Genomic DNA, 16,163 nt, shown 5'->3' with positions numbered 1-16,163 from the left:
TTAGAATTCAACAAACAAATTTGAAGTTGGTTCTACTCCACACATATGATTTTCAGATTCTTTAAGCAGTGTGGCTAAGGAATTTGTCAATATTTATTCAAAATTGATAAATATAATCACTCTTTAGTAAAAAGGTGGAGAAGAAATTTTAGCAAAATGGGGGTAGCCGCCCACTTATATGTGATATAAGCATGTCTCAAAAGCTACTTGACCGATCTCGACCAAATTAGATATACACATTGCGCAAGAATGAAAGAATAGAAGATTGCGCCCACAGAGAGGATTTTTGAGAATAACTATTGTGTGACGTCACACTGGTGCAATTGCGAGAGAGAAATGCCAAAACATGAGCTGCATGAGAAAAAATGTCGCAAGGAAAACGTAAACAAGTTGCACAAGTGTGACGTCATATAAACAACGATTCTGTTAGTTAAAGTCGTTGTTTCTCGCAATTGAATTTATTTGGAAAGAAGACCTTTAAACTTCGTTCAAAAAAGTCCATCCAGTTTCGACGTGTAAATTATTATGTGCTAATTAATACAAAAATCTATTAGCCTAATGGGGTAAAAAGTAATCTTTCTCATAATAAATTAACTGATAAAGTGAGAGGGTATGAGTTGTCGGTAGCATATTGTTTGTTTCATTTACATATAACTTCCATCCAGATGTACGCACCCAGTACATTATTTATATAAACACGTACATATGTACATTATTTTTACTCTATCCCAAAACTCGAACAAAATAGTAAAAATAAAACTTATAAGAATAAATTGACGTCATCCCAAATGGTTCGCGAATCAACATTTTCCATAAAAGATGCTCTCAGCATGTTTGATGCTATAAAAGCATTTCGAGTGAGGCAAAGTAGAGATCGGCAAACTTATAGGAATAGTGCGATTTTTAAATGCGGCGTTTGAATATCTTAAAATAAATGCAATTAAATTGCGACGCCACACTCACTCATGCTCACAAAAACAGCAAAAATAGTATTACAACCACACATGTACTATATGTACTGTACATTCATATGTATATATGTAGTTAGAAGTAGTAGCATCGGGAAATAATTTTCCCAAAGTATTAATGTAATAGTAATTGAAGTGTGCGAATGTTTTTTCATATCCATTAAAGGCGCTAATGAGCGCGCATGAGTTTGTTTCTTCATAGGCATGGGTCTGCCCTGTAGGAAAAGTCGCTTTTATGCCTGCAAATAACTCTTACACGATATGTATTTGCATATGTAGATACCACTTTTTTGTATGTACTCGCATGTACAAAATACTAAAACGTACCAGGAAAGTACTATTTACATATGGAACTACATATCGTGTAACAGGGCTCTTAGTGAATTTGTAATCGTATTTAAATGGTGCTTTATCTCGCAACATCACCCAATCACTTCATCTTCCCTGGCATATCATAAATCATAAAACCGATCAGTATTTGAGTCGATCTAAATAATAAACTTTTATTTCTCGGTATGGGATTTTTTAGCCATCCGCAAGTAGGGTCCTTTAGATACAGATAGATTTTAAAACCTACTTGAGAAAACGGCTCGAAGGCTCTCACTTTTGCAATTATAAACTATGTAAATTGATTGTTATTATATTTTGCTACTGGGTGCATCTTGCTTCAGGAATATGAATATTTATATGCGCATATTCATATGTATACGAAAATACGTATGTATATACATAACTACATGCATAAAAAACATATATACATATGTACATATTTATGCGAATACGCATGAAGAGAAGTAATGATTCATTTTTATGACGAACTGTTTTTAGAATTGCATGTGACTTTTTCCTTTCATCGGACGTTGAACTCAAACCTGAAAACCTGAGTAATAAGTGTGCAATTATGTGTTTGTGATTGATTAGGAATATGGACCCATAATATATGTTTATTGAATATACTAATTTATTTTTTTGGTTGATATTAGTTAATTTTCACTATACAAAGTCAAAAAATTGTTCGCACTTGTTAAGCGACAACAAAGCGACAAGGCGTGGACCTAGTCGAAGAGTTTACAAAACTGCCTTCAAAAGTATATCTAAAAGTGCAATACAAGTAGTTTTGTTTATTTATTTATTCATTTAGTCTATGAACTTATATTCTTACAGACTACAATTAGCAAAAAATAGCTTAACTGCCGCTCTCAGAAACAATCATTAAATTAGCTGTAGCGGGCACTTAACAAATGATCTTTAAATCTCTTGATTAATGTCTCCTCTCAGAGTTATTTAAATGATAAGAGCTCATAAGTTAATGAAAAATTAAAATATGGTCCCAGTCGGGGCTTTTTTTGTGGCATCAATAAATTTTTTCGTTCAGTTTAAAATCAAACATAAAAATCTATATATTATTACGCTAACATAAATTTTATCTCCTTTCCACTGGCGATTCTACCGAAACGATTTCAAACCAAGAACATCACTGGAAAGGTAATTTTCTGTAGATGACGACAGTTTTCATAAATTCTAAATTGGTTGAAAACTACGGCCAAAATCGTCGTTAAAAAATTTCTGTATTTTTGCATAGTTGTTCAATTTGAACTGTTTTTGCTTTTTGTTTAACTTCGTATTAGAAATGAAGATGAATAGATAAATTTGAAGATGAAAAAAGAAATGTTAAAAAACGGTGAAGGTAAACAACACTTGTTGGCACAATTAACGATAAAGAAATGCATATTGTCTACATACATTCATATTTACATAAGAATTAGGGTAACTGAAAGGAAGGAAATTGAAAATTGAAATTTTTCGATAAGAATCGAAATACGTATATCAGGTCAAGAAAAATATAATTATCGAAAATTATCAAGTCCTTTCAACTTATCAAGCTATAGATATTCATTGATTTATCAAACTTTGTTGGCAGTTATCGAATCTTGTAGGTTTATCGAATCCTAATTTTTCGCATTTTAAAAGTATATGGAGTTATTGAAATTTATAGGGTTATATAAATTTATCGAGTTATCACAAGTTATCGAATGTTCGAAATTTGATGAGTTATCGAGTGAAAATGCACAGTTATCGAAATTTTTTGAGTTATCGATTTTAATTAATTTAATTTTATGAAATTTATCGATAGTTATCGAAATTAGTCGAGTCATCGATTTCCATCAAACTATCGAAAGTTAGTGTTCAGAAGATTAGAGTTATCAGACTTTAAGGTGATCTAAGTGCAACCGGAGATAAAGAAGATCAAATTGAGAGAAAGACAATTTTAATTTCTGGTGATTTACGCCGAATTTTGCCGGCAGTTCCCCATGGTTCCCGTTTCTCCTTAATTGAAAATTGAGCTAAACCTCAGTCTGAAGTTTCCTCTTTTACACCATTTTACTTTGACGCTTAATATGAGAGCCCTCCCACATGAAACTGAGTTTGTAGTTTCTCTAATAATATACGTAATTGCGATATTTTGGGAATATTGGGGAGAATATTCTTCCTGATGACATTTTGCATTTGTTATATTGACAAAAAAAAAAACAAAAATGATTGCTCTTTTTTCAATGTAGACATTTTGGAGCGTATGCCGAAATAAGAAAAGTCATGTTGATACAATTATTTGTGATGATGTGCGGGAGCATAGCAATTACCCTATTGAATTTGTTAAACTTTTTAACTGTCAGCGGATTACCTCCATAGTACTAAAACAAAGCTGTATTGTAATGCTTACATATAAGCAATCTTAACACAAAGAATACGTTGATGAATGGTACCCTTGTAATCTCTCTCCCAAACTGTATATATGGGCCATTCCATACAATATTTACACCTCAATATTTTTTTTGGGGTGAAATATATATTTTTACATTCTTTATCGAAAAAAAGAAGACACTAATTTTTTATTTCGTCATAATATTCGAAAATCTCGAAAAATAATTCCCGAAATTTTGAATTTATAAAGTTTATACTAAAGTTTATGTACGTAGGTATGAAAGAACTCGTAACTTCTACAGTTTTGGTGTCTCCATTCTCAAATTTTTACAGCGTACTCCATAAAGTTTGACAACTATTCAGTTTGAAAAAAATAAAAATCAAACATGATAAAATGAAAAAATAAAAAATGCGATTTTTCAATGCAAATTTTTTTTATTTCTATCTACCTCACACTCTCATGGAAAGCCGCACATTTTGATTGCTTAACTGATTTTCTCCGACAAACAGTTTATAAACTGCAATCAATTGAAAAAAGATACTTCTCCGTGAGTTCAAAATTTCGGGATTTCTTTTCGAGATCTTCGAATAATTAGCCCTATCATAGAATCCATCGTAGAGAATCTACGAATTCGGATGTCCGCTACGAATACGAAAAAATTGCTATCACTGAGTCCGAGTGAACTCGAAAACAGTGCTGCCAAATTAAAATTTCGAAGTACGAAGTTTCGCAATCAGCTGGCTGAAAGTGAACAAAATAATTTAATCGTGCAATATTTTTGATTTTATACATTTTTATAAAATTATCAATAAAAAAATGGATTCACTGGCGAGTGCAATCATGCTGATGGTAGAGGAAAGCAGGTCCGCTTAGTGATAGAACTTTTTAGAAAAGTATCGATACTAGTACTCATATAGAATACTCTAAAAAGTATGCTAGTACTCATATTTGCAAAAAAGTATCGATAATACTCGTACTTCCAAGTATTCCTAAAGCAAACGCAAAAAGTAAAAAAAAAAAATATCAGATTGCTTTGCTTTTTCGCCTCTTCCTATTTGTAAATTGATATTCACTGCAATTAGTATTTAGTTTTAATCTGATCTAAAGGAGTTTTTGGAATAAACTTCCGATAAATTAGTCAATGTTATTCTGGCTTGTTAACATTTTATTTTTAATGTTTTTATTGAGCTTTGTACCACGATTGTTTATTAGGAAAAATTGAAAAAGCAACAAAGTCTAAGCGGTAGAAGTTATAGCACTATTTCGGAGATCACCACATCTCCTCATCAGACTTCTTTTTTCTAGACTTCAGCAGGGATCGAACCTGCGAATTCGATGTTCAAAGTCAGAAGCGTTAACCACTGAGCTATGTACATCCCGTAAACTCTTGTTGCTAATTCATTTTCCTTATTCAACCAACTACTATCAAGTGCAGCTGATTTGCCGCTATTTAAACTCGACAGCGTGGTTGTTGTTGTCAATTCTATACATCCATTTGCTTATTTGCTTTTTTGTATAGTTTCAGGCAGGCTCTTCCTAAACTATGTATTTGTCAATGTTATTGTGGCTTGTTAACATTTTATTTTTAATATTTTTATTGAGCTTTGTACCACGATTGTTTATTAGGAAAAATTGAAAAATAAATTAGTTTTACATGCGTAAATTAAATGTTTATAGCAAAAAGCTTACTTCCAAGTTTTTAAAAGCAAATTTTTTATAATTGTTTGACGCGTACATGTATTTATAAATAACTTTACTTTGAAAATGAAATGTAAATGTAGAAGACGAGAAGCAAGTGTGGTGAAGCCCATTCTTTATTGGAAAGATAAGCTCTCTTTTATAAAAATTGTCTTCAAGAATGGGCTGGATTTCACAACGAAGGTAGAATACTTGGGTTAACGACGGCTGCCTTATGCTGGGGAGTGGCCAAGTTGTCGAGTCGAAAGACTAACCTCTTCCACCATTCATTATCAAAGGGGAGGCAAGATATTCGTTTTTCAATTATTTAAACATTTTTACCAATGTTGTAATGACCGCTACATTTTCTTCTAGGTTGTGTAAAAATTTCATAACTGTGTCAGTTACCAGGAGCTCACTAGGACAAAATATGTATTAATTATTAGTATACATATCGTCGTCCGTATGCCATAAACATGAATGTGTAAAAACGAACATTTTGGGAAAACAAGTTTGAAAGTTTTTTTGCGACACTTAGCTCTACATTTATGCAATTGAAATGCTAAAATATTTACTTTCCGTGTATGCATTGTATTCTGGGTCTTGGTATAACATAGAAAATCCAAAGATTAACCAAGTCAGCCCAATAACTCAAAACTGATAAATTTGCACATTCATGCTTCTGGCATGAGGGTGACGTTATGTCAATTAAAAACTTTAAAGGCGTGTTTCTCGGGTTTTCGGTTTTTGAGTTACGAAATTACTGAAGTAAATGAGTTTTATGTTCATTTTCATAACATTCATATTGAATATTGAAGTTAATATTCGAACATTCGCCACAATATTTATTGAGTAATTAAAAAAAAAATACTTAGAAAAGTTTTTAACTCGTCGATACTTTTCGGCATTCGCGATATTTACTCAGTACTTGTGAAAAAGTATCGAGTTCTCGATACTACTCAGTACTCATGAAAAGTATCGATATTCTGTACTCGGTACTCGTATCGTTCTATTACTAGGTTCGCTATTAAAATTCAGAGAAAAACTTTGAAAATGCCAGAAGTAATGTAAGTGTAGTGTGTTGATGATTACGTTATTTCTAACTGCACTTTAATGCATGTTCATAAAAAATTTTCGCTTAAACAAAGCCGCTTTTACGTACGTCCTAAGTGTTTTGGAAGAGAAAGCAGCTCCTTCTTGCTCGTCATCCATAAGCCTAGTTCATCGGCTATCTTCTGTTTTAAGATTTCTCGCGGAGCGAGGCTATCAGCATGGAGTGGGCAAGGATTATGACATACCGATGGCTCAGTCCACACTTTGCTGCGTTTTAAAATACGTATTGGCGTTGTTACAAACTCATATTTGCCCACATTGGATAAACCTTAACTTAAGTGATGACGAAAAACGGCAAGCAAAGATGGACTTTTACCAAAAAACAGGGTTTCCTGGAGTAGTGTTGTGTGTGGACGGGACTCATATTAAAATAATTTCTCCCACTGAAGACAAATTCCTGTATTATAACCGAAAAGGCTACTACAGCATCAATGCCATGATAGTAAGTTTGATAGACAAGTTATGCATCAAGGTTTAATTAAATTATTTGCAGATTTGCGATAACAAAATGAAAATCCGCTATGTGAATGCGCAGTACCCAGGAAGCAATCACGATTCCCATATAATGAACGTCAGCAATGCGAGATGTTTCTTTGAGAGGAACTACTAAATGGTGAACGTAACACCTGGATTTTGCGTAGGTAAACAGAATTTAAGTGAAAATTTATAAAAATCGTTTTTCCACGTTCAGGGGATGCTGGATACTCCTTGGAACCATGGTTGATGACACCTTTCCGTTCACCTCCGCCTGGTAGCTCCGAAAGCCATTACAACAAGATACACGCCAAAGCTAGAAATATTATATAAAGAACAATTGGTCTTTTAAAAAATAGATTTAGATGTCTTCTATGCGCTCGTGAACTTCATTACGAGCCTTCGAAGGTATGTCAAATCGCAAATGTTGCATCAGCGTGGCACAACATTTGTATTCATTATCGCGTGGTTGATGATGTTTCAGAAANAAATAGATTTAGATGTCTTCTAGGCGCTCGTGAACTTCATTACGAGCCTTCGAAGGTATGTCAAATCGCAAATGTTGCAGCAGCGTTGCACAACATTTGTATTCATTATCGCGTGGTTGATGATGTTTCAGAAAACTTGGAACCATATTATGAGAACGAAAATAGTGAGCCTTCATCATCCACTTTTAATGATGCAGCTTCAGAGATTAGACAATCTATAACGAGAACACTAATAAGTATACGAAGATAAGACTGGTTTTAACTAATAATAAACATGAAATAAAAGATTGCCAAAAATTAATTTAAATAAAATTTTGCTATTTGTTGTTTTATTTGGTTTTTTGCCGCGGTTAAACTTTCCATGGCTCTGTTATGCCTGCGAATTTCTTCAAGCCCTTCTTTTTTCAGCTCGTAAACCTTTTCAGTGGCTCTACCCAACCGTCGAACACCAGAGCAAAGCTCATCCAGCTTTGTGTCCTGCTGGGTGAAATGTTGGAGGCTCTTTTCATAAAAGTCTTTCTGCAGGACCAACTGCTCTTTTAGCAAATCTGCTGCAGAGGTATCGGGACGTTTCTGTGCCGCAGGAGCACGCCTTGGAAGTGAGGGAGAGGGAGCAGAGGCCATTGACACGTCAGCAACAGCTTCAGCATTTTCTCCGCCCACTGGCTCAGGTAATCCAACGCTCACCGTGGTTTTTATGCCATGCGTGCTCGCCTCTAAAGCAGTGAGCTGGATTACCTCTTCTTCCATTTCATTAAAACTATGTTGCCTGTTTCGACCACCACCAGCTGCCAACTGTTCTCTTTTGTTGTCCGCAAGTTTTCTTTTAATATATGCCTTCCAGTCTAACCATACCTGAAGAAAAGTATATCTAGTTAGCAAACAATGCATGCATTTTTTTAACTTTTTTCCAACTCGATACATCTTTAGTTGGCGGACCGAGACTGTTTAGCTCCTTAGCCACATTCTCCCAAAATTCCATAACTTCTTCCTTCGAAATCTTTGAAAATCCTTGCGCAATTTCAGGGCTCTGTTGCATTTGCTCAAGCAAAGCTGCGTATTGCTGCCTGGTTGTTACCACTTTGGACCTTATAAAACCAAATAAAAACATATTTCCACACAATTTAATTCAATTTTTATTATTATTAATTTAAAGTTAACATTTTTCAGTAATTTTAAAATTTTTTCTTTTAATAATAGAATTTTGCGCGCCTTTCGCTTCTTCTCCGACAGCAACAACTCGTCGTAGAAAAATTGTACGAAACTCTACGATTTGACGTTTCGAGTGGATTCGGTGAGTGCAACCCTACGAATTTCGAATTTACGTCGTAGCAATTCGAATTGCGTGATAGCTATTTCGGAACATCTCCGAAAATACAGCCTACGATGGATTCTATGATAGGGCTGATTATGACGAAATAAAAAATTGATGTCTGGGTTTTTTCGATAAAGAATGTAAAAAAATATATTTCACCCCCAAAAAAATATTGAGGTATAAATATTGTATGGAATGATACATATATTTCTTAGGGCACTATTTTAATACCTTTTGTGAAAAGTCAGACCAATCCGATGGCCCGAACGTCCTCCCAGACACAATAAAAGCTAATTCTTTTTGTATGAAATTTATTAGGAAATTATGTTACTCAAACGCCACGTATCAACAATTACTATAGATTATTATTTAAAATTATTAATTAATTAGTAGGTTGTTAACTCATACATAAAGTGGATAATGCGCACATGTCCGACGGCAGAGCTGGAGGGGATTCTCGAGCTCAAACCGCTGCACCTTACCATGGAACAGGTTGCAAAGCGAACTCTACTAAATTTCGCGAGAGAAGGCTTTGGCAGAGTCACAACCCTATTAGGTTTGCTCCCAGAGATGATAGGCCTAAGGTGGTTGATAGGAATTTTAAAATAGAGCTTTGCGCCAAGTCGACTTGGATCACCTCTCTCATGGAGAGGCATATGCAATCGAGCTCATTGCAATGGTACACAGGCGGCTCCAAGACTCTGGAAGGCATCGCGGCAGGCGTCTATTGACCAAGGCTACAGCTCACGGGGCATGGGGCATACCCGAATATCTTCCAAGCGGGAGGTCTATGCCATCAGACGGTGTGAAGAGATTAAGCTACGTAAAAATTACCGTAATGAGAAAATTTTAATATTGGGCGATAGCCAAGCGGTACTCAAAGCTCTCTCATCTCGGTTCTTGAGTACATTGCTAAGCTCAACAGCCTGGCGGAGTACAATGGCATCGAATTAACTTGGGTACCAGGTCGCATAGGAGTTGCGGGCAACGAGGAAGCGGCCGCCTCGTCGCTTATAGGGCCTGGGCCCTTCCTAGCGATTGGACCCAGCGCAATCAAGAAAGAGCTCAGGAAGGAAAGGAACCGGCTAAGGAATTAACACTAGCGTAACACTACAGCTCTATGTCAAGCGAAATACCTACTGGGAGGTTATAACCTTACAAGGAACAAGGCAATTATTAATCTCTCCAAAGGAAGGTTAAGGATAATAACAGGTTTTCTGACGGTCACTGTAGACGGAGAGGTCACCTGCACAAGCTGGGGATCTGGTGAAACGACCTATGTTGTTTCTGCGATATGACTGAGGAGACTCCTGTGCACCTGCTTCGCGAGTGCCAGGCGATGGCGAGAAGATGCCAGAGGTACCTAGGCCAATTCTGGCCAAGTGACGAATTGATACAACCGCTAGCCCCTGGGGATCTCCTCACATTTTTGGGTTCCCTAGGATTAGATGGGGTATGATAAATAGTTGAGGGCACAATAGATCTTTTGGTCGCAGTGCATACCTTTATTAATTATCTATCTCCCTACGTTATTCACCCTTATTTCAAATTTAAGATAGTTAAATTGAATGTCTGGCGGCTAGAAATTGTATATTTACATATGTATAAGCAAATAAAATTCAAAACCCCACAATAATCTTTTGAAAAATTAATATTAGCAAGATATAATAAATAGGTAACAACGTTGTAACCTATGCTTAGAAGGTTGATCCCGCGGAAATCGGCGCATCGGGGTCACTTTTTTTGTGGATTTGCAGAGCACACTTAAATTCCGCCACACATAAATTCGTTGGGCATGCGTTCTGCATAAGGGTTGATGCATTCAAGGTGAATCCTCGCTGGTGCACTTGAATAACTCGGCTGAAAGACAGTAATCTCCCACAGCTTTGTTATTTTGCAGCCGCGTAATCGCTCTTCGTACCGTCGTCATCGACAGAGGGCTCGGATTCGTATTCTCCACTTCTTTCAGTGCTGCTGACATACAGTAGGATGGAAAAGTGTTTAGTCCTTAATTTAAGCATGCTCTGGACATTGGTCACTAGGGCGCCATGGTTGTTCTTACAGGAGTACGCCCTGATCTTGAAACCTCACGGCCATGCCTTGGTAGAACATACCTTACCGAAAGTGGATAGAAATTCAAAAAAAGCGATATGTTCAGCGACGACATTAGTGATAAAAAATGTTGGCACGGCCACCACTATATTGGTATTCGTATGTATTCGTAGTGGGGACGGGACACGGTTTTGTAGTGTTCTTCTGAATTCAAGAATGCCAAATATACAAATTTGTAAAACTTGTTATAATTTTTGTTTGTTTTTTTTCTTAGATGGTTTGTCGAGGTCAAGTGCTTCATAAAATAATTATTTAGTTTTTCAACCAACGCACATATTACTTACACATGTCAAAAATTTATGGATATTACAAATGGTTGTTGTCGTTTTTAAGCTAGCGGGCGTGGGCGAAAGGAAGCATAAAAATAATTATTTGGGTACATGCTACACTTGTGCTCAGCTAATTAAGTTAAGTGCCATTTTGACCAGTTTTGGCTATTTTTCTTTTAATTATTTAATACTTATATTTTTTTATAAAGATGTAGTATAGGTATTACATAACCAGCATCACATATATCCACATTTCAAACTTCGTACAAAGTGTATAAAAATTAAAAATACTTTCACAATTACACCCAAGAATTTTAAATTTTGTACTTAAAATTTATAAAAAAAATTGCAGTTTTATAGCCCGTTAAATTTAAGTAGGTTAAAGTGCAAATATCAAGATGCTTGAAAATTGCGTTGATTTTTAATAATTTTTTGGCTGACAGGGTTTAGCATTTTCTCCCATTTAAAGTATGCTCGACAATATCTTTTATATGGAGGAAAATGCCTAACACCATCAGCAAAAATTTTTTAATAAAAAGAGTAAAATTTTTGGTTGCAATTGTTAAAGTTTGAGCATTTTTTTAAGAAGCTTGAAATGTAAATTTATGTGGTGCTGGTTATCGACTTTTATAAGAAAATTGTAAAATCATATAAACAAACGAATAAATAAAATTATGGTTTAAAAAACTAAAACCTCGCTATTAAAAGTTCCATTCGTACTGTCATCAGGTTACTTTAAGAATGGAGCTTTAAAGCAATTCCGATTCGTACTGTCATCAGGTATGTAACTTGAGAATGGAGATCGCTGCATCTTTTAGGCGCATCAATATTACATAGTTACATCCCGAGATAATCAAAGCGAGGTAAAAGTAAGCAAAACTGGGTAAAATGTCACCTGACTTAATCAGCTGACCACAAGTGTAGATAAATCAGTGTGTATGTATGTATCAATGCCCACGCTTTCGTCTATACATACATATGTACAAATGCACATTGTTTTCAGAGTGAAACTTGTGCTGCCAATTATTGCAAAATGCGCTCCACAACACAATAAATATTGCATTTACAACTGTTCTTAACCTTAACAATAGGTATTTACATATTAACAAAATTAAGCGAAGACGCAGAAAAAAAATAAAATGATAAAAAATTCACATAACTCTTCTCCAGGACGTTTGTTTTAGTTGCAGCAAAAATGTGATCGCGTGAATTTTTTGGTTTGCTTTGTAAAAAATAAAAGTACAATTATTGTATAAAACTACAACAAACCAACGTCATCTGCTTAATGTGCGTCATCATCGGGCGTTCGACGCTATACCCCTATGCACTATGGGCCAGCTTTCCTGCTTTGGTGGCCAAAAGTTTAATTTGTGAACTTGTTTTTTTTTTTTTTGAAAAATTACTTATGTACGTCATTTTAATTGTGGGCCTCCTATTTCATAAATTTTTTAGTTATTTATGAATTAGTGATATTTTTATGGTCAAATATACATACATATCCCCTTATTCTAAAAAGTTATGCTTTGAAGAAAGAAGTAATAACCATTAAAAATATACCATCTCCTAACAGATCAAACGGTTTGTTTGTTGCTAACCGCTTCTATTAGGTGACACGCACAATTTTTATCTGTCCAAATTTTTAACATTTCTAACAAGCTCGAGGCCCTGCAATTAAATAAAACGCAAATCTTCGTGCTATTGATATTTTAATTGTAGATATTTCATAATTTAAAATTCAAAGGCCAACAACAAAAGAAAAATAGAATAAATAGTCACTGCAAATATAATACGTTCCAAAGAATTTTCACTTTTCATCCAGAGTTGGGCAAAATTTATTCGAATGACGAATAACAAATGAATAAATTGTTTTTCTTGTTATTCGTAAATAATAAATAATTTTTTGTATTCAAAAAAAAATTATTCGAATGACGGATAAATTATTTTATTCGTTATTCGAATAATTATTATCTTCATTAATTATTCGAATAACGAATAAAATAATAATAAAACAAGTAATTTATGTATAGATATGTATATATATTTATGTATAAAATGATAGCCGTTCTCGTTGTTGCGATTTAACTCAAACCCCAAGATAGATTTAAGTCAAATTTTCGGAGGTTATTCCATGCGCATAAAGTCCTATTAAAGGCTACTAGAAAACTCCTTGGTGGCGATGGAGCCGAGTTATTTATAAAAGCCGTATTTATAAACTGATTTCGTTCAAATTCAAAATGTGTTCTTCCTGCATGATGAAAAATACTTATGCGAAAAATGGACCCGCTAGGTGGCGCTGCAGTTGAGTTATTTAGAAAATCCCTATTTATTGTACAATCAGGTTGCTATTCATAATGGTGCTGCAGTCGAAATCATTAGAAACCCCATATGTCTGGACTACTTTGTGTTTATGTTCATACGAATTTACGATGTCTCACGTCGTCATACACCCTAAATGCGACCTTGCATCTACCTCCGCTTGATGAAATTGCTCGGGCGGCCATTGCTGCAGCAGTAAGACTCTTGGATATTTTAAAAGTTTCGAGCACATCCTTCCAAGAAAGACCACTGTTGGTATATCAATGGCCAAATTTTACATCGAGGATGTTTGGCTCTCCTATAATAGAAAACGCACATCTGTGCTCTTCAGCTTCCTTATATGGACTTTTGTTGGCCTACATGACATAAGATTAGCGGTTGGCGCATCGGACCAATGTTGTAGTTGCAAGATCATAGAAGAAGATTACGCACGCTTAGAAAAGATCTCACAAGTGGAAATAAGACCATCGGTAAAGCTCACGACATTGAAAGGAATTTTTTCTTGCATATAGCATCAGAGCACTATTTTTTGGCAGAAATATGTGTGAGAAGGGTTCTGCTCTTTAGTTGTTAAATTAAGAATTTTTACCTTACCCATATTTGGTTTTCAAAGCTATTCTTGCATTGGCCAACGCGAAAAATCTTATCAGGTGCCGCGAAACCAAAGGGAATGGGCTAGTATTCTTGATAAAATAGTAAACAGAATTCAGCTAACTCACAATCCTTGACAATAGAAATAAAAGTAAAAGGTGGCTCAATGTGTTAAAAATGAGTTTTTATTCATTATTTAAGATAACGAATAAGATAACGAATAAATTATTCGCAAGCAATTTATTCACGAATAATTTATTCGTGAATAAGTTATCTGCGAATAATTATATTACGGATAAAATTTTATTCGAATAATTATCTAAATAACAATTTATTCGAATAATGCCCAACTCTGTTTTCATCAACGTTGTGGAATTTGATTTGAATATGTGAAATTTTATAAAAAAAATTTTGCAAAATAAGCGCCTGAAGATAATAAATTTGACAGGCTTTTAATTGCTCTTGTAATATTTAAAATTAATTTATAAGTATCTCAGAATTGATTCAATATGTTTTCATGCCGAATTTTTGAAATATACAATGCTCGATTCAAGAGTTCCCAGTAGATCCTATACTTTTTGGAAAGTCTTGCGCAGTTAAATTTCTTCCCATATTCATAAATTTAATTAAAAGTAGCCAACATTTGAAAGCTTCACTGTGCCCAGAAGATCTACTTCTAAAATATATATGCTCTTTATTTATGCTCATATGTAGATTATATTTGATGCTGCAGATTCCCAATTTAATACCAAAAAAAAAAAAAAAATGACGAATCCAAAAAGCAGTCTCAAAATTATAAAAAGAGATGACCAGTCCAATATGGCTGGCTAAATTTAAAAATTATCTGGATTTACATGATTCCAAATTTAATTACAAAACTGTTATTTTTTATTTGAATATTTAATTTTATTTCTGCTTAATTTTGTTTTTTTTTCTTATTTTTTTAAAGAAAATAATATTTTTTTTTAAATTGTAGGCCGACAATTTTATTTTTTTTTTTAACCAGTCGGAATTGTCTACATTAGGGTGTGCGTTATTTGTATGGGCAATTTTTTTTTTTTGGAAATGTTCAAGTCTCACCCCTCAGGAAGTTGAGGCTTGATGCGAAGATCACTCTCAAAAAATTTTACGCCCCTAAGACCACGCCTTCCCGTGCCGACTGCCGTTTGAAGTTTTGTCTTGGCAGTATCTTTACCTCGATCTTGCCCGTCAAAACATGGCTCTGAAATGCCTATATCGTCCGCTTGTAAAACCTGCATACGGCGAATTCGCGGCGCCGAAACCCAGTTCCGTGAATCTGCCGCGCTTAAAATGCAGGTCTTTGTAACTCGCTTTTGCAGCGCGTGGCCTGCCGATTTCCTCGATTTCATTGAACATGAAATCGATTTCTAACACTAGTGCATGAGTGATATCACGAGTGACTAACCCCTCAGAATTGCTACTGCTTGCAATTTACATCAAATTATCGGGAAAAATGTTTCTTGATTTTGTTTATACTGCTTGCATTTTACCGTTGCAAAAAATTTCCGCGATCAAAAGATGTTATGCTTTCAGTCTTGTGACATCAGTTGAGCAATAGTGTTTGAAAGCAACATGGCATTATCACTAAGAAATCAAAATAATATTTATTTAGTTGGAGCAGTTAATTTTAACATCATGGGCTCAAAATTACCATCAAATAGACAAGTACTATCCGTGTTTTTCTATAATGTCAGAAAAGTGAAATTAAATACTCGCGAAAGTTCAAATTTAGTGATTCGGGAATTAATGATTTTTTGGGTCAAAGCTAGAATCCCAACAAAGCAAACTCAACATTGCTTATCAAAAGTTTTGAAACTTTATGAAGAATGGCGTGATCTTCAAAAAAACAGTAAAAAAAGTGGTAATGTTTTCCGAGAAAGAGAAAATGAATTTAAAAATAATTTGGACAACCTTTTTGATGTGGCTCATGCTGAGGCTTCATCATTGATGAAAATAGAAGAGGATAGGCAATTTCTTATTGCTCAGAGACAACCAGATCGAATGGGTTCCATGGGTGGTGTCGACTGCATTTATTCGGAAGCTGAGAAAAAAAAAGAAAAGCGTAAACAAGAAGAGCTTGAACGACAACAGCATCACCTTGCCACTAAAATTTCC

General features: G+C 34.7%; 2 protein-coding genes across 6 annotated transcripts in view; both read right to left on the bottom strand.

Annotated features, from left to right (window-relative positions):
• Positions 1 to 16,163, bottom strand: part of LOC108363063 (uncharacterized) — an 84,967-nt gene that overhangs the window by 56,164 nt on the left and 12,640 nt on the right. The window lies entirely within an intron of this gene.
• LOC108363066 (uncharacterized) lies at positions 7,572 to 8,463 on the bottom strand. Its single transcript, XM_017616311.1, has 3 exons — positions 8,329 to 8,463; positions 7,859 to 8,279; positions 7,572 to 7,639 (listed from the first exon to the last, which is right to left on the bottom strand). The coding sequence occupies exons 1-3, from the start codon at positions 8,461 to 8,463 to the stop codon at positions 7,572 to 7,574; spliced, it is 624 nt and encodes a 207-aa protein (XP_017471800.1).

Source organism: Rhagoletis zephyria, unplaced genomic scaffold (genome assembly GCF_001687245.7).
Source record: "Rhagoletis zephyria isolate East Lansing unplaced genomic scaffold, Rhagoletis_zephyria_1.1 Rzeph_scaffold_01180, whole genome shotgun sequence".
Taxonomy (NCBI): Eukaryota; Metazoa; Arthropoda; class Insecta; order Diptera; family Tephritidae; genus Rhagoletis; species Rhagoletis zephyria.
The sequence above is the reverse complement of the archived record's forward strand: the minus strand, read 5'-3'. Positions and strand labels throughout refer to the sequence as shown.

Bases quoted from the DNA above. Each gene is read 5' to 3' on its own strand.
- LOC108363066 (XM_017616311.1), bottom strand. From the start codon at position 8,463: ATGCAACAGAGCCCTGAAATTGCGCAAGGATTTTCAAAGATTTCGAAG. The intron at 8,280-8,328 runs GTTAAAAAAATG...ACTTTTCTTCAG, and splicing joins ATGTATCGAGTTGGAAAAAA to GTATGGTTAGACTGGAAGGC. The intron at 7,640-7,858 runs GTAGAGCCACTG...TTCTCGTTATAG, and splicing joins CTCTGGTGTTCGACGGTTGG to ATTGTCTAATCTCTGAAGCT.